The sequence below is a fragment of the Hyalella azteca genome, unplaced genomic scaffold (genome assembly GCF_000764305.2).
Source record: "Hyalella azteca isolate HAZT.00-mixed unplaced genomic scaffold, Hazt_2.0.2 contig7030, whole genome shotgun sequence".
Lineage (NCBI taxonomy): Eukaryota > Metazoa > Arthropoda > Malacostraca > Amphipoda > Hyalellidae > Hyalella > Hyalella azteca.
The window spans coordinates 157,538-176,799 of NW_025937166.1; the positions used below are offsets into that span (position 1 = coordinate 157,538).

Below are 19,262 nucleotides of genomic sequence, written 5' to 3' on the forward strand. Positions count from 1 at the left end.
TCATAAATTATTCAGGGAAATTCATCGCGGCTGCGGCCGCTGAATTAAATGAAGAAGAAATCCCCACTGAGCGTTTGAACACAAGCGCCGGCCATCTGATATGATAGAGTAAAGAACTTTATCTCCGGGACTTGTATTCTTTAACTTATATAAGGGACTACAACGGCCGTAGCTTGGCCGATATGGGAAGCTCTTCGCTGCATGAAAAGACATGGAGGATGCCGCAGAAATGTACATTACATATTTACGTATATTTAATATATATTAATGATTGGCAGCTTCCGTGTTCTATTCACTTAGTATATAACTAATGGAGACGTGAAAAATTATTCCATTGTTTTACTAAAAACTGGAGTGCTAAATTTGTATAAAAATACATTAAGATGAGAGTACACTTGAGGAATCGAGACTGCAGAGCTTCTGAATAAAAAAAATTAATTTTAGAATCAATCTGAAAATTTAGCACGCAATTTTTCTGAAGGAACATGTTGAGTTCGCTCATTACAAGATGTATGGGGAGTATATTTATTAATAATAACTGTTATGACCTTACACGTGCCTAGATAGCTCAGTTGGGAGAGCGTTAGACTGAAGATCTAAAGGTCCCCGGTTCGATCCCGGGTCTGGGCAGATTGTTTTATAAACGTAAAAGAAAAATCGTAGGAGTGCATCCTCCAGTTAGAAAACGGAACAAATCTAAGAATGTACGAGTAGCTCAAGAATCGATATGAACTAATTTTGAGAAATGGTCTCTAATTAACCTTTGAGGGTATAATTTTAACCATGTATTATTTAATTGCGTGGAACAAAGTGAACGCATCTCTAAAGAATTAAAAGATCGTAATGCACTGAGCGAGTACAGCTAAGAGATAAACATCTCATTAACCCATGTACATTTTACTCGCACTTAAATTTAACCAAGTAACTTTAACCAAGGTTAACTCTAAGTTAACCATTTTACTCGCACTTAAGTACAACTTACTCATTGGAACCAAAGAACGACGAGTACAGCATAGGAGTAATAAAAAGTTTCGTTGATGGGTCATGTTTAATTCAGAAGAAGATTATAGCATCACAGCATCGTATTGTTGGCAACAAAGGCACCCAATGAGCATATATTGACGATTAAATATAAGCACTGGAAGAAATAAAAGGTCATTTGTCCAAATAGCGATGAACTTTTCGCCATCGCGTGAGTTATCCTGACCCAGTTTGGCCCAGCAAATGAGCGTATCAGTGCTACGTAAGCTCCCTGCTCGTGCTGTGGGTTTGAAAGTGGGTCAAAACTTGGATAATATGGCCAGACCGATAAATTCTTCTAGTACGGAGTTAATAGCGCACTGAAAACATGGAAGCTTATATACGGTTATAAACAGAATGATTATATACGGGTATGAACAGAATGATTATACAAGGTTATGAACAGAATGATTATACAAGGTTACATGAATAGAAGCATGAAGGTCAAACGGAAGACATGAAGTTCAACAGGAAAACTTACATAAAAGTCTTTGAAGACTAATGCACATGTTACTTGAAATAACAAAATTAAGGATTAAAATAAGAAATTACGTACATGCTTATAACGCCATGATAAGAATCACATTCACATAAACTGTGAATAAACAAAGTACGGATTTCATTCTCTAAGAATAATACCCTACAAAACCCTTTTCTTAAGTAAATACCCCTTAATAAACCCTAGAGAAGAACTCCTAAAGAAATCAATCTGCTACGGAAGCTGCAGTTAAGACAAATAAAAAGCTACCAAAGCTGCTGGCGACTCAAGTGCAGGTTCATCTAGACATGTCGCAACGATAGAGTCGTCGTATGTTTGAAGAAACATGAATAACCAGTGCTAAAAAATTAAATACGTGTCATTTAAATTATTGCGCAATTTATCCACAATTGATAAAAAAGTATGCAATCCACAATTGATAGGAAAACAACATCATTAAAGGTAGATGTCAGGCTAATAATATCTGGCGATCCAGCCCTGAAGTTGATCCAGTACCAATAACCATGGAAATAAAGGCCAAAGTACCTATCTGTAGACATGGAAATCGAGATAAAAGTATAGAACCATAAGAATTCTCGTCGTTGGAAGCCACTTTGTGTAATCATGAAAGTTTACACAAGAAATCACAGAATAACATAGACCTGAGTACCTCAGGCATTTTGGTGGACAATGGCGATTTCTCCCAACGAAGGTAATCAATTAATCAACAGAAGTGAACAAAGTTAATTCGTTCTCGCCAAGGCCTCAGAAAAAAAAATTCTCCTTCTCATTATGCTCGTCATTGACAATAATTTCCTGTTCGGAATTCACAGCTTGTCCGATCTAATTCTACCTAAATTGTTTCAACAAGATGCGTAAAATCACAAGACCAATACTAAATCCAAGTTCGCCTCTAATAAGGTTCATATCTGGCCGCTTTTTTGCGCTTGCTACCGCCACGAGGCGTGTTTTCTGGACTAAAAACATCATCTGAAACCCCGGGACTTCTAGGATCCCGACCGTGACCGCGACTCCCTACTCCCGCACTGCTCCCTAGGAACCCTCTGCGAGGCGGACGATCATCGGGGAAAGTTAAAGGCTCATGATTCTCTAAACCTAACAAGCTTTTGTCTTCATTATTTTCTCTTGGACTTTCATATTTTCGGGGACCGGCGTACTGCTTGACACGACGTCGTCCGTCCCGAGGCGACGGAATCGGTCGTTCAGTTCGGGTTGGTCCGCCGCCCTCGCGCTGCTGGTAGAAGTAAGGGTCGTAGCGCTGCTGGCTGGCGCTGGCGTAGCGGGTGTCGCTAGGGGCGCGCTTGAACCGCAGACGAGGAGGCTCTGCGGTGTCGGGGTCGCAGGGGGGCATCCAGGGCCCCCGGCGAGACGACACGCTCTCGCTGCGTTCCAAATGCCTGAAGGAGACCAAGGTATTGGGTGGGTGTGATTACCGGCATCGAATACATTTGATAGAAATACTGAACAGCACTTACGGAATATACGTGCAAAATGCGTGTTTTAATTTACAAATTGTTCAAAAACGCGCGTAATTTTGTTGAAATATTACATGATAATGTTGTTTAACGAGGCTACATCAGAATAGGAAATTCACAAGCACACTGATCTCAGAAAATAAAAAATTATAATCTAATAATTATGAACGAAATCTTTGCATGCAATCAATTTCAGGTAAATGTCAACACGCATGCATGAATTAGACACAACGGAAACAATAGTCAACGAATCCAAGGGAAAAACCCACATGCCAAAAGGGCGCTCAATAATAAAACCAAAACGAAATCGGTAGTTTAACGCAACCTTTTTTTACCACGAGGTGTGGTATCTTCCTCGTCCGACGTACGAGACGAGTTGTTGGGGGTGACGTGCCAAGCTTCAGCGTCGTCACGGGCACGCGGGGTCCATCTCCTCGAGGAACGTCCGTTCATCGGTGACGGAGTTGCGTTTGCATCGTCGTTATATGAATTTCGCGGTCGTCGCCAATCATTATCGCGATCCGCGCGCGAATTGTAACCGTCGTAACTCGAGCGCCGAGAATTCGGAGTGTGAGATTTCGAGGTGAGAGGTATTTCGTAATTTGGTGTCTCACTTGGTTGTAGATTTTTAATCCACACTCCGTTTTTCCAGCCACCTTGGCCGTTCGTGCGGTTCAGAACGATCTTGTAAGAGCTGGGGTCTTCGTTGATCCACAAAGCTTTACGTAAGTTATCAGTGTAGTTCTTACGTTCCTGAACGTGGCCACGCGCACTATCGAAATCTGCGGACCAATAGGAATGCTTGAAATTTAAGGGGTGTTAAACTAGGTTGTTACACGTGTGCACGAAACTATACTTGTAATTAAATACTGATAATAATGACTTCATTGCCAATACATAAGACTTCACTCTCACGATGAATATCTACATCTATAGAGTGCAAACACGTGTCGAAAGATCTTTAATTATATCAAATATCTAAATGCCACAATTCATTTCAGTGCAATTTAATAGAAATTTAGAAACTTTTCGATGGAAATTAAACGTCAAAAAGGAAAAATTATAACACCATTTGATTAAAATATTATGAAATATTATGACTAAAAATTACCTGCAATGGCCTGATCAGGTGCCATGTCCATGACCTGGATCATGTATCTGTTGAATAACAAAATAATATGATTACTTCGTAACCATTCTTAATGCTTATTAATACCATGATCGTCGGTCATTCATGTTTCACAGCTATTTACAAAGACTGCTCAAAAAATAATTCCAGGTATAAGGCACACATTCATTTTTCTCAACAGTTTGCGTAGGTATAAAATATTAGTAAGGAATTTTAATGTCAGGCCCGAATGTTACAGTGACTGAGTTCATATTTTCAAGTACACCAATGAAATTAAACAGTTGCGCTTCGCATTCGTCCAATAGCTTCCAACAGGATTTTAGCACACCGAGACGCTCATTGTCAACAATCATTCTATTATAAATGTATATAGTACTATAAATAACACGAAAGGGAAAACTGTAATAAATAATAAATGTAATAATGGAATGATATTTCATAACTTCTGTATATTGCATAACATAATAAAATTTAAATTAATTTACCTGCATACGAGGTAGCCCGTTCTATTGACGCCATGAGTGCAGTGAACTCCTACCAGTTTGTCTGCACAAAACAAAGTTACTCGCATTAAGAAACAACCTAGTGAATCTTCTTCAACATTAGAAATAAAGATCACAAATGTCGTGGTATAAGTGAAATAAAATAATGAAACTATCCTGTTATACGAAACCTGGAGTTTTTGGACATTTCAATTTCTCTCAACCTTTGTTTAGTCTGACAGAGCGATTAATATTTTTCAAGTTTATGCAATCGAAACGAATTACGTAGTGACGAATTCATATGAGTAGGTGTTGATGTTGCAATTATTCCGAGCTAGACAATTTAATAAGACAAGAAGAAGGACTTAGGAGTTAGTAAAGATCACATACCGTTATCTGGATTGCGCTCGAAGAAATCATTCACAGAGTCGATGAACCTGGAAAAAACAATAAAAACGCTTTAAATAAATAAATATTAAAATTTTATTGCTAGAAGCAATATATTATTAATGGAAGAATAAAGCATAATATGAATTTAATTTATCGACGTAGAAACTTTCACACATTTCTGCGGGTGGCGTCTCCACATCGTGATGCTTCGCCTGTAGATATTTTTCTATGTACTGGACCCACAGGTTGAACGACATTGTATATTGGCTGCAGATAGCACACAAAACACAGCTGTGTTTTTGGGCGAAACTTGTACTTGAGAGCAACGCCAGTCACACAGAACCGCAGGGCAAGGCTCGTAACTTCAAACAGATTAATGTTTTACAAAAAGTATGGACCACACAATAAGCGGAGTCTGCCATGCCTATGCCCCAAATGCCAAATGGAATTATCAAAGCACGAAATTAAACGAATTAAAGTAGGCTGTGAAATTTAAGCACGATTACGTCAGAATTTCATCACAAGAAGGGACAGTTATATTGTAGTATTATTTTTCTATATACGTATGTTGGTATAACATCACGTGAGGGTAAGTTGGGTCGTAATGTGCGTTATGATGTTCTCCCCCTAAATGATTGGTTATGTTGTTCACATTACCCGGAGCAGTAGTTGCGAAGAGGGATAGAAAGTGGGTAGAAAAATTAATTTATTAGAAGAAAACGGAAAAATTTAAAGCCCTCATCGTTTTTTAATGTCTTGTCTTTTTGATTCATTTAGTGGACGCCCGGAACAAAAATAACGCAAACGACTCTAAAATAACATTTCTTAACCAATCTTGGTTCTATTTCTAATGTTGCCTTGCCATAATAAACATGGTAAAAATAAGGTAGTTACAACAGAAATAAAGTGTTAATGATTACGAGAAAAGCGATTGTGCAACAAGCAATTTACTTGTTAGGTCACGTTCATCATGAAAATTTGGCAGGCTGATTACCGGTTGTCAACAATTGGAAAAAAGCGAATAAGACTTGACTTTTTTAAGCCACAGGTCCAAGTTTGGCAAGATTACACGACCTTTCTTCCTTATACGGCGCTCCGGTCAAACTTAGGCGCCGTTCGTAACATGGGAGTTACCCTCAACGTTTCCTCTAGACAGGTGGCAACCCAGTGTGGCATTTCCTGTGCCATCTAGGACTTCATCGTAATAAATACATGTCCATTATTCGTGAACCCAACATCTAGACACTCCTCTGATAAACCTCTACCGGCATTTAAATATCCGTCTATTTGGACGCGACGCCATAAATCCTCGAGTCTTTTTCGAGCGCCAGCTTCAACCCAACGCTATAAATCCCAGGTTCTTTTGATATGAACGATCATTTGGGCGGACTTCCTTAAGGAAATACTCAGTTAACCGAGGACAGCTTGGACACTGCGCCACATTTTACGCTCCTTGTACCTCCCCATTGCTGTAGGCACGATACATGCAAATTGAGCTAGCTGGAAAGTCCTGCACTGAACAAAATATGGGCATTGGAATAAGTTCTTCCCATTCGGGTATTGTAATAGTTCCAAGTTTTCGAGTCGTAATCTGAGAAGCTTCAGCTAAAGATACGTCATGCAAATGTTAAATTATAAGTGTAGAATTCAGTTGCATTTTAAACTGGCGAGAAATAAAAATTCTGCGTAGTGGTGTTTTTTAACACACCAATAATTCCGCTGATATAAATAATATCTTTTCACCATTAACAAAGATGAAATCAAATTAACGTACCGGTTGCAGACCAGTGATAAGGGCGGGAATATCCTTGCACGATCCAAGGATATCCTTGCATAATCCAGGGATATCCTTGAACCAAGTCGGGCAGCAAAGGATGTGCCCAAGTCTTACTTAGCGTTGATGGGCGTCGTCTGGCGCTTCTTTGCCGCCCGGCGTTAACCAAAGATGGCACTCGATTTCTAGATGATGGCACACACCTTCAAAATACGGCACTCACATGCCAAACCCGGTTGCCCTGCCTGCAGTTAGATGCGTACGCCGACGCTTACAAGTCGTGAAATCACATCTTGTGCTCCCAAGACATCATTTTACGTGAATGGCGCCTCACGCCTTCTCTTGAAGTGGTAGTTCGAGATTCGTATAGGACGCATGCGTTCGTATTGTACAAATTTATCCACAACTGCGTTAAAAAAATATGACTACGACAAAATTGACCACAATCGTGTCTAGTAGGTCATTAAGAATTTAATATCAAACATCTTATAAAGTAAATCAAGAAAATTTCAAGTTCCGCAGCCGAAGGAGCGAAACCTAATCGAGGGCGCAAGGAAGTTCCTTTGCTGAGCCGCAATGCATCAGACGCAATAAATTGCGTGATCTTTTGTGGGCAAATCTTCGAAACTGCGACGAATTTTTCCACGATATTCGATATTCAAAAATAAAACTGTAACGTAAGAAAATTCGAATAAATCAGCACCAATAAAGCATTTAAAAAAGTATTCAACTTTTCATAGAAAGCTGATAGTTCTTTTATCTTGGAAAAAAATCCAGACGGGAGCATCTTTGTGCGGTAAAAAAAAACAAGAAAAAATTAATTATTTTTTAAGCAACGATCGCACGTAACCGATGATATGATAAGCTGCGCGATGATGAGCTAATTTGATACAGCTCACGTACCAACATTGGCACAGCGGTACCAGCATGGCACGATTAACAAGGTACGCCTTACTGAGGCTCTCTTACAAGGTAAGGTGCGAGGAGGGGCACTGCAGGTATAGCAGGTGTCAGAGACCTGGTGCAGGTAAGAGCCATATAAGATAAGCATGCCAGAGACCGGTCAGGAAGGAAGGAATAGAGGAAGGAAGACTCGCTGCATCCCGTGCACAACACGCATCAATGCAGTGGGTGTCCTCAACCCCAAAACCGGTGCTAACGTCAACTGCATCGCCGACAGCGGAGTTGATTGTGGGCGACAAACGGACATGCATGCCGACTTCACACCACGGTAAATTGCGAGCGCCAGAAAACACACAAAAAAAATCATGGTAAATTGCTTGTTGTTGCGGTAAAATAAGTGGAACATGTTCCATGGAAGAGGTATTACAGTGTACGAATTTAACTATGGCAGTGCCTCACGTCAAATTCATGAGGTAAGGGCGTATAATCATTATTAAAAATATACTGGTTAGCACGTGATAATAAAAAAAGTTATACAAATGATTCCTTGCATTACATACGGTCAGTACAATACTTCATAGTTGCAGCGAGACGCAAAACCTACACAGAAGACGCCAGAAAAAAGTGCGGAGTGCCGCACAGGCAGCGCAGTTCTTGAGTGATGACACAAGGTCGGAAAAATAGCAGGCGGCTGGCCTAAGAGCCTCTCGAGACTTGGCACGCTCGCCGCGACTGACAGCTACCGAAGACATGGAAAAAAATCCCTTTAAGAAGAGAGTCCAAAGTTCCTGGAACACCAACATTGCGTTCTGGGTACTCTGAACAGCAGCAACCGTAGTGCTAGAAACAGCATTGGCAGCAGCAACGACGTCGGCATTTGCATCAACGGCATTCACAGCAGCTACGGCATTCACAGCAGCAACGGCATTCACAGCAGCTACGGCATTCACAGCAGCAGCGGCATTCACAGCAGCAGCGGCATTTGCCATAACAGCAGCAACGGCATTAACATCAGTAAACGCACCAGCGGAATTTGCAGCAGCAAAGGCAACGTTATTTGTCGCAGCAGCAATAACGACAGAAACGAAAAAAATTGAAGCATTTCCCGTAGTCTAATAACATTTTCCACAGTAGCCACGTTGATTTTAATGCAGCAATAGCAGTACCGACGGAACAGAAACGACGAAATGTGCCATAGCAGAAGCAACAGTAGATATTGCAGATCTACAATAGAACAGCGATTAGAACAGAAAATTCTATTGTGGCAATAGAGCTTCCATAACACTGCAAGTAATAGCGTCAACATCCAGCATGGCAATAGCATACCTACTAACTTAACAGATACTGATTGTAGCATAACATTTAAGATGCCTTATATTTTCTGGATTCGGCAGGTTCTCCATGTGCGGCAATGGACAACATTCACGGCATGTTCTCCATGTGCGGCAATGAACAACATTCACGGCATGTTCTCCATGTGCGGCAATGAACAACATTCACGACATGTTTTCCATGTGCGGCAATGGACAACATTCACGGCATGTTCTCCATGTGCGGCAATGGACAACATTCACGGCATGTTCTCCATGTGAGGCAATGGACAACATTCACGGCATGTTCTCCATGTGCGGCAATGAACAACATTCACGGCATGTTCTCCATGTGCGGCAATGAACAACATTCACGACATGTTCTCCATGAGCAGCAATGGACAACATTTACGACATGTTCTCCATGTGCAGCAATGGACAACATTCACGGCATGTTCTCCATGTGCGGCAATGAACAACACTCACGACATTGTTCTCCATGAGCAGCAATGAACAACATTCACGGCATGTTCTCCATATGTGGCAATGGACAACATTCACGGCATGTTCTCAATGCAGCAATGAACAACATTCACGGCATGTTCTCCATGTGCGGCAATGAACAACATTCACGACATGTTCTCCATGAGCAGCAATGGACAACATTCACGACATATTCTCCATGTGCAGCAATGGACAACATTCACGACATGTTCTCCGTGTGCAGCAATGGACAACATTCACGACATGTTCTCCATGTGCAGCAATGGACAACATTCACGACATGTTCTCCATGTGTAGCAATGGACAACATTCACGACAGGTTCTCCATGTACGGCAATGGACGACAACATTCCAACATCAAAGGCATGTTCTTCATGTGCAGCAATGAACAACATTCACGACATGTTCTCCATGTGAGGTCGTAGTGTAGGCGGCCTGGCTAGGAGTCCTGGGCATATTTGCGAACTGAAGGCTGCAGCAACCAGCATTGTGGCGGATGATCACAACGAGCGCTTGACATACCGGTTTGCGGGGGACCATTTGTTCCGGACGTCCTTTTTCCTTCCCCGCATCCTTTACACGCAGGACCGGTCCACGCATCCTCTCCACGCAGGACCGGTCCCGGCATCCTTTACACGCAGAACCGGTCCACGCAGGACCGGGTCCGCATCCTCTCCACGCAGGACCGGTCCCCGCATCCTCTCCACGCAAGACTGGTCCCCGCATCCTCTCCACGCAGGACCGGTCCACACATCCTCTCCACGCAGGACCGGTCCCCCATCCTCTCCACGCAGGACCGGTCCCCGCATCCTCTCCACGCAGGACCGGTCCTTGCACGTATTCCACGCAGGGCTGTTTCCCTCATTATACAAAAATAAGAATCTCTAGTCTGCCAGAATACCAAGCTTTCAGGCAACGATTGCTAATGAATTTAGTATTAATATTGTTCCTAAATTCTTCATTAATTTGAATTCCTCACAACAAAATACCATTTAAACTAAACCAAACATAAATTTTATTTCCTACAAAACATTTCTGTCCGGTGAGGCGGTGACATCTTAAAAATTAATGCCCAGAATACGTTTTCTATTTTTTAGTAAACAAGCAAAGATAAAACAGTACATACATCAACCAGCTCGCTAAACCTGCGCCCGCGTCTTGTCGTGACATCAACGCGACAGCAGGCGCCGAAAACTCGATAATTCCATGCAACAAATGCAGGAATAAATGATAAAATAATCAGACGATACGATGTTGCGTTGGTAAGTTTGCAAGCAAACTAGTCGAGAAGCCTATACAACGTAATTATTTAAATACCACTCGCCATTTTATTTATTCGCCAAGATATGCTAATGAAGTGGACGGACGGTCAGAGAGTTCTTCGTGTTTTATTGAGCAACGCGGAATAAATGCAGCCGTCGTAAGGTGGTGACATGATGGTGTAACTTCGCGTTTAACTTGGAGCTAAGGTACGTCCGTGTTCTTATGAATAATAAAATTATTTCAGTGTGACTAGGTGCAACAGCTGGAATACAATGAAGAAATTATTAAGCTTTTACAGTAAAATATAAAAAACTCGAATAGAATATACATTAAAAAAAATTACAAACCACGTAGAGCTCACAACTCGCATTAATTAATTAATATTAATTAACATTAATAATTTTTGTCTTAGTAAATTAGTTTTTTGACTTGAAGTCGTTTCAGTAAACGAAACCAATTCTTATACAATTCGTCCTGTAGATTGATTCGTCCTTTTTCGATTTCCTCAATCAGTCGCAAAATTTCTGTCAATTTACCAGTTTTCTCAGGCATTCACAAAATCCCCTTCAATTTGCCCAACAGTTCAAATAAAAGTTTCGAAGTGAGTAGCTAGTGGAAGAAATCCTGCCATGCAAGCGACGCGCCTAGACACGACCTGCAATGTCTATAGAATTCTTCCTAAATGTACCCAAAAAGTAAGATCTTCAATCTTGACTAAACCAGCTATTTTTGCCATTAATCGACAAGAGTTATAGAAAACATACTTTTTACAACTTCTTCATCTCGCGACGAGTTATGATTTTTGTAACTCTATTTATTAACTGAGATTTTTCAACGGGCTAATTTGCATACATTGCACAAACCTAAATTTCAATTAATTATCACTATTTAACGAGAATTAAAACAGTTCTTTTTACGACTTCAATGGGTCTTCTAACATTCGACTGCTCTGTATTTCAATTATCACATACTAGAGTCATCATCTTTTATTATCATCAACTAATATTTAACTATTACGATTATTGGCGGTGCACTCTAAGCCAATTTTTTAAGTACGAATAGTCAAAAATTAATTTCAAATTTGTTCGTATTCTTTACTGAGTGAGGTGAACACGCGTCGCTGAGGTGTCTCACGCAGCTGTGGAATAAGGCACCATCACTCGGCCTCTGATTATATGTACATTATTTGCTTAACAAAAGACGTTGAGAATAAATTTAAAGACGCTGCCTAAGCGTGACTTCCCGTGGGGTAAACCTTGACCTCCACCATCATGAGACGGAAGGTCAGCTTCCCGTTTACGTTGGAATTTCAGACTTCAATGCTGACTCATAGGTGTTGTGTTTAAATTAAATAAAAACTTATAACATTAAAAATACAAGTGAAATAATAATAATAATAAACTTAGAAGTATTATTTATATCAATAATATCTTTAAATAATAAATGATAACTTCAATGCAGATCAGGTAGTGAGAAATAGAAGTTGTAGACGAGAGGTGACTTTAATAATTGAAAATAAACGTCAGCTCGTTAAAAACATTTATCAAGGGGAATACTAACGCGCAAATAAAGTAGATGTTTTACGTAATCTTTTAATAATTTAAGATTAGAATAATTTAGAATAGATTAATAATTAAGATTAGGTGATTACAGATATAACCCGATATTTATTTTTATCTCAACATATTTGGGGCATTTTACATTTCAAATAATTCATTGAAATATTATTCATGGTATTATTCCAATATAAGAGGAAACTCACTGCCTGAATAAGACGATCGTTAAAAGAAGAACATTCATAATTGTGCATAATAATTTCTAAAAGAACAAAAATTCTTAATTATGAGGTAAGCAGCGCACTTATATTCAAGAAACGACTCACGGCCTGATTAAGATGATTATCATGAAAAAACCTTCGGAATCGTACCGAATAATTTCAAAAAGAACAAGAAATTATAAAATTAAGTATACAATGAATTTATATTGTAAGAGCAACTCACTGCCTGACGACGCTCTGGCTCGGCACGACGTGGCCTTCCGTGTAGATCTTGCGGTACCCGATGTTCAGATCGAGCAAGTCCTGGTACACGAATAACAATACACTTTAATCAATCAAAAATGTTCAGTTCAGAGGTACACATCCCATGTGATAACCAGCCAGATATTCTCATAAGATATCATGTTATACCGTTTAGATGTTTAGATCGAGCAAGTCCTGGTACACGAATAACAATACACTTTAATCAATCAAAAATGTTCAGTTCAGAGGTACACATCCCAAGTGATAATCAGCGAGATATTCTCACAAGATATCATGTTATACCGTTTAGATCGAGCAAGTCCTGGTCCACGAATAACAATTAATAATAAATAAAAAATGTTCAGTTCAGAGGTACACAATCGATGTAATAATCGGCGAGATATTATCACAAGATATTAAGTTATACGTTCTAGGCAGGGAAACTGATGTTGAAATTTAAACGATAAACTCTCTCGTAAGTTTAACAGCCTTGCAAGATTAACTATCTTTCAAGATAAAATCTCTTTTTTTTTTTGCACGATAATATCCCTTGTAAGAACAACTCTTCCATTTTCGTCGCTCGATATTAGTGAAGTGACGAGAACATTTACATAAAACAAGGATTTATGCACATTAAGTCACAACAAATAAACATCAATAACAGCGGGCAATAAACACAGAAAATCTTAGTAATTATTGTTAATTTTTTCTAGTACTAAATATTAAGGGTTTATAACGTGCAACAGACCTGAGGGTTGTAATATTTGGAGGTGTTGGTGAGGTCGACAACGTAGCCCAGGTCAGCGCAGTAGTCGGTGAGTTCTCGTACGGAGAAGTTCGCTCCATGCTGATTATATTTCTGGAAAAGAAGTAAAAATGGCTTTAAATTCTTGCTTCAGTCTAATGCAATGAATAAACTAGAACACGTTTGATGTTATATTACTGATACCAGAAATTAGTTAGGGATAATGTGAGAAAACTGCAATGAAAAGAATTCTTAATAGCCGTCACAGGCTCCAATTATAAGATGAATTCATTAACCCATTTTTTAACGGATGCATATACCAGCAAGCCATTCGCATCGAAAAGCCTATTAACAGGAATATCCGTGGAAAAGAAAAACAATCTAATATTCTCAAACTCAAGAGAACAATTAAAAAGGTTTCTTCCACCATCTATACGATTTAGTTTTTATAGACGTGAAACCGTCGAAATTATCATTTAAATGAAATGAATGAATGTACCATAAAATAATGGCGATACCGTGTCCCAGCCTGAGCACGGAGCACTCCCAATGTCTATTCACTAAAGTCAAGTAAACAATTCCCGACACAATTTGCCCACAAACCCACCAAGGATGAAACCCCGGCGGTCCACGACACCTAAAAAGTCGCTACCTATAATAGGCTCATGCTTAAAAGCCAACCATCGTTGCCCACAATAACTTCGACACAAAAAAAATACTCATGTGAACGGAACAAAAATAAAAAATTACGGTAGTGAACGACAAGGTCCACCACGAAACGACAAGAGCAGACTCTCCCCAAGTCAGGCCCATAAGCAGTTAGTGTTTCGAGAGCGTGCATAATAGAGAGGTCATCGTTGTGTCGCACGGAGGAGGCTCAGAGGCTTTTACTACTCCAGTTGAAGCGAGTTATCTGATGTGAGTAGCGAGAGTAGCCTTGTTCGGGTGCTTAAAAAGAGACGCTTATGGCCACTCACTCCAACCACACGGAATGCAATGAAGAGATAAGCGCTTTGATCTCACACACGCAGATTGAATATCCGCGCTTTTCAGAGCATTTCTTTGAGGAGACAACATTCAGCAAGTTCAAGTGAATAAACTTCAAGGAAAGAGACACTAACTATAATGTCTCAGTAAATAAATCGTACAAAGAAACACCCATTAATTGCCCGACACTCCATAGATTTTTCCAGGCAGTGCTCTTAACGCTTTGTTATATAAAAGCGAAAATCAAATATTTTTATAAATTCGAGTCACTCAGTTCGTTCTGAATGATTCCACGCCATAATTTGACCAATTTTAATCAGAACCAAGTAGATTAGTCTAAGCATTGATTACATAGAGCAGCATTGGTCAGCTGTACACAGGAGCACGTGGTGCGGTATCAGTGCTACGATCACACGACGTACAACCGTAAACAGCAATCGCGCTCCTTACGAACAACAACACGATGCGCGTAACAAACAACAGCTGCAGTGCTCCCGCGACAGCTACCATATGTAGATCATTAATTAAGCTATGCTTCTGGTGTAGGCCCGATGTAGGCTGTATTGTGCCGGGATTGTCACATAATAATTCGTATATAACAGGGGACATAACAAGATAGACTTAACAATAAATTCTTGGCAAGATTGACCTGCCGGAGTTTCAGAATTATTTTAAAATCTATTTAGGATAAATTTGTGAATAATTAGCTTTAATAGACCAGTCATCACGAGCAATGAACTATTAACAAGAGGACATCACGTTAGAAACTGGGACTGCGGTACATCAAATGATTCGTATTCCGATATTTCAATTAGAACTTTAAAGGACTTGGCGTTTTGACCTCTGGCAGTAGAAATCCACATTCAGGTTTTAGAGTTTAAGAATGAATATTAAAAGAGGATACGAATACTATGAAGAAAGATACACGGACTCGATACTAGGCTACACATTCCGAGGAGATATCCTACAAACCCGGTTCTGAGTCGTGGCAGAGATGAATTTTGCCACTCGTGTGTCGAACTATCCCAAGCGACCGGGCAGAGACGAAGAATACGTTTAGTAAAATACCATAGAAAACTCCAAGTCGGACTAAAAATCAGTGTAGTGGAATATCCTAAGCAATAAGGGCATGAACACTATCTGTGTATTAAAAAATTCTGATGACTACGTTGGATGGATACGCGTTTCTCCGGTAAGTATCATTTGTACTTTGCTTAAAACTTAATATTTGCTCGGCAAAGTATCCGATTCTTTGAGGGTCAATGATAAGGAGTTAACCGGTCTCGAAAAAAATAACCGTAAAAATTCCAGCATCCCAAAAGCTCCTTTAAAAAATAATGTATTAATAAATCCTCCCATTAGAAATGAAAACGGTATTACTGAAAACGAAGTTATCTTAATTAATGAAAACTAATTATGAATAAATTCAGTATTCCTTCGCAAAGTCGCGTTGACTGAAGGTAAGGACAATTCGCGTTGACTGAAGGTAAGGACAAGTCGCGTTGACTGAAGGTAAGGACAAGTCGCGTTGACTGAAGGTAAGGACAAGTCGCGTTGACTGAAGGTAAGGAAAAGTCGCGTTGACTGAAGGTAAGGACAAGTCGCGTTGACTGAAGGTAAGGACAAGTCGCGTTGACTGAAGGTAAGGACAAATCGCGTTGACTGAAGGTAAGGACAAGTCGCGCTGACTGAAGGTAAGGACAAGTCACGTTGACTGAAGTTAAGGACAATAAGGTAGGATTCATGAGGTAAGGACAATGAGGCAGAGGTCGCATGTCGCGTCAGTAAAGGAAATCGCGGCACGAGTGTCCCCTAGAGTGATAATGAGATGTGGTCACAAACTCACGCTGTACCAATAGCTTCGCCGCCACGTCTCTAAACACCAACCAAAAACAAACAATTAGCGCATGGAAATTAAAGGAAAAATAATGTTTCGAGAATTAATTCGTGTTTACTTAGGGTGAGGCGTAAAATTACCCTGAATTCAGCAAAATGTACGTGAGGTACTGTTGTATTCCGGTTTTCTCTCACCCATTGCATTTATGTATAAAGCAAAATTGCGTCGCACAAGATACCAGGATATATTTCCACGCGAATGTTTACAGATGAGAAATTTGATTGATCCCGGACAACTGATGAATTCAGCTGCGTTTGCTTAATAAAAGGCTAGAACGAAATGAAGTACACAAAACCGCTTCAATTTTACACATTTTCTCTCGATATTTTTATGCAAACAATACGATTGTACAAAAATTTGTACAAAAAATTCCGAAACACAAAAAAGCGGTAACGCTTCACTCGTACATAAGACTTGAAGGAAAGCACTACAAACCCCAAAGAAATGACAAGCGGTGACGCTATACTCGTTTTTAAACATCTATAGATAAACACTGCAAAACCCGAAGAAATGACAATCGGTGAAGCTGGACTAGGATCCAAGAAAAGGACCAGAGAGCGGCTCTTAATTCATCAGAGATCGATGATGCGCTGCGGGCATGGATGGTCCCATCAAGATATACAAGATAAAGGACATCCCGCGACGCCAAAGGTCCAATATAGCGGCGCGCTAGTAAACTTATCGTGCTTGCGCTACGGGGCGTGCAGCAAACACACTGTCCAGACTTGGGTGCTGAGGTGTCGCTGTCGCTCGCATCTTACACAGCGTTCATGCGCATCCTTCCTGTTAGGCGCATAACGTTGGAATAACGTTGAAACGACGTTTAATTAACGTTATTTAAACGTTCGATGTCTAGTGGGTAAGTAAACAAGCCTTCATATGAATACCTAGAGTTGCAGTGTGGGTAAATATCGCACAGCAAGATAATAATTCGTTCATAATTCCCAGTCCTGCTTCAAATTACTTTAGTTACTGTTACGAGAAAACATTAACAAACCAGACGTGGTAGTCCGTCAAACACGATCAAGCATAAAATGTGGTTGCGTTCCAACGTGGCAGAATGAATAACTATTGGCATGAAGCACATGCTTCGAAGCACCCAACATACAAGGACTCTACCAATGACTCACGAATAGCCAAGTTACCGTTGAAGTTAACCCTAAAAGCTTCGAGCAAAGTCATGCTACACTTCATAGATGATGGAAATGAATCGATGTGGAAAATATCACAGGTTTTACAGTATACTATAGAACAATGCACGCGGCAATACCTGATTAACTATTGCATATAATTGTATCTCGTCACTTAAATTCGATTTTTGTGATGGACCTACAAGTGGTCAATAAATTAACGCAAGAAGATGAACTTTCTCTTCACTCAGTACTACCCAAATACAGAGCAATTAAATGTACTTGTGTCCTTTTTAACACAAGTATTCAAGTAAATAGAAGGCAAGTTATCTTATCAAATGACGCCCGCTTGAGTCAGAAGATCGTCGCCGCGCATCCAGGCATGCAAATGAGATGATTTCTCATCTAACAAATTGCGAGCGCTGGCCGGGTTAGAAGAATTAAAACGCCGCATTACGCGGGACTGGCCATAATTTGTTGCGATATCACGGCACGCTCTCCCAGAAGAATACCGTAAAAAACTACATAAGAATATCGTAAAAAATATACAAGACGGACGGACAGCAGCACTACGGTGTGGGCCGGTGTTGTGTCGGCCTCACGAGGCGTGTAAATTGCTATAGTGATTTTTATGAAAGTAAAGGCAGTAACGAGGCGATTGCCTTCACTTTACGATCATCGCGGCGTACGGAGCTGAATAAGCAATGAGTTAGTGAGACATTGACGAGCATGAATGACCTAGCAGGTGGCCTAGTATGACTTTCATAAGCCGTATCAAGAAACGTGAGACTCAACACTAGTTTTATACTTAAAGATTTACAAAAAAAAAACAACGAAGAATTATAATGTAAAATGCATAATTCCAAACAAGTGTACTCAAAAACGCTTCTTTAATCTTTCCGGGCCTTGTATAAAAAAATACGTGTCAATTTTTTCTCGCAAGCCGCTCATATCGTAACGTGGAATTAATAGGGCAGTAAAGCTTCAAAAAATGTCAAAGCATGGCTACCACAGTAAAAATAAGACGATGAGATTATATTCAGGTAAGAAAATTACTTTTGAATTGGTAAGCTTTATGAAGGCTGTGATGAGAAGGAGCGGTCGCCGTGAAGCGGGCGTTGTAAAGAGGGACCTGGAGTTCACTCAGATAAACAAATGGGTTATCTTTTTATTTTTTTTTCTAAAAAAAGGCCTCCCACGCTCACCATTGCAACAAAAAAAAATGGGTAATATTGTCCAAGCAACGACACTTTAATATCCACAGCACAGTCAGAGAATGAATCTAGCACTAATACGTTTTTCTGCCCAGCCAAACTGTATCAGGATGGCATACAAACTGGCAAAAAGTGAATCGCTATTAGTAAAAAGTTTCACATATTTTTCTGAGTGATCCTTTCAATGAGACAGTAGAGGGCAGCAGCAACAGCCAGGCACGATAACATACAAACATCAACTTTCTTTTAGCATTCGTAATAGAAATTAAATGCGGTATCATGCCAAACAATTTCAGCGTAAGCCTAGACGCACAAGAAGAACGCAAGAACACGTACTAGTGAAAAGAGAAAAGCTTTATCGTACAGCTCTAAAGCTTTTAAAGTAAAAGAAATCGTACAGCTTTAAGAAGAGGTCATTGTAAATGTTATGTAACGTCGTCTTATTTTCCCAGTAGAACAGAACGTAAACAATAACCGAATACCTGAGCGATAAGAAATAGACAAGCTATCTACATGAACA

At 40.0% G+C, this 19,262-nt stretch overlaps 1 protein-coding gene and 1 non-coding gene across 2 annotated transcripts; one reads left to right on the forward strand and one right to left on the reverse strand.

The window, feature by feature from the left end:
- The first annotated feature begins 557 nt into the window (after positions 1–557).
- Trnaf-gaa lies at positions 558–630 on the forward strand. The gene has a single exon. It is a non-coding gene; the product is annotated as a tRNA-Phe (tRNA).
- Positions 631–1,034: 404 nt separating this feature from the next.
- LOC108682804 lies at positions 1,035–16,276 on the reverse strand. The gene is made up of 8 exons (XM_018172044.1): positions 15,983–16,276; positions 13,518–13,628; positions 12,750–12,829; positions 4,996–5,042; positions 4,609–4,669; positions 4,106–4,152; positions 3,320–3,776; positions 1,035–2,916 (listed from the first exon to the last, which is right to left on the reverse strand). Exons 1-8 carry the CDS (start codon positions 16,274–16,276, stop codon positions 2,412–2,414), a joined length of 1,602 nt encoding a protein of 533 aa, XP_018027533.1. The 3' UTR covers positions 1,035–2,411.
- Positions 16,277–19,262: the final 2,986 nt, after the last annotated feature.

Bases quoted from the DNA above. Each gene is read 5' to 3' on its own strand.
- LOC108682804 (XM_018172044.1), bottom strand. From the start codon at position 16,276: ATGCGACCTCTGCCTCATTGTCCTTACCTCATGAATCCTACCTTATTG. The intron at 13,629-15,982 runs GTCAACGCGAAT...CTTCTTTTCCAG, and splicing joins GCGACTTGTCCTTACCTTCA to AAATATAATCAGCATGGAGC. The intron at 4,670-4,995 runs GTATGTGATCTT...TGTTTTGTGCAG, and splicing joins CGAGCGCAATCCAGATAACG to ACAAACTGGTAGGAGTTCAC.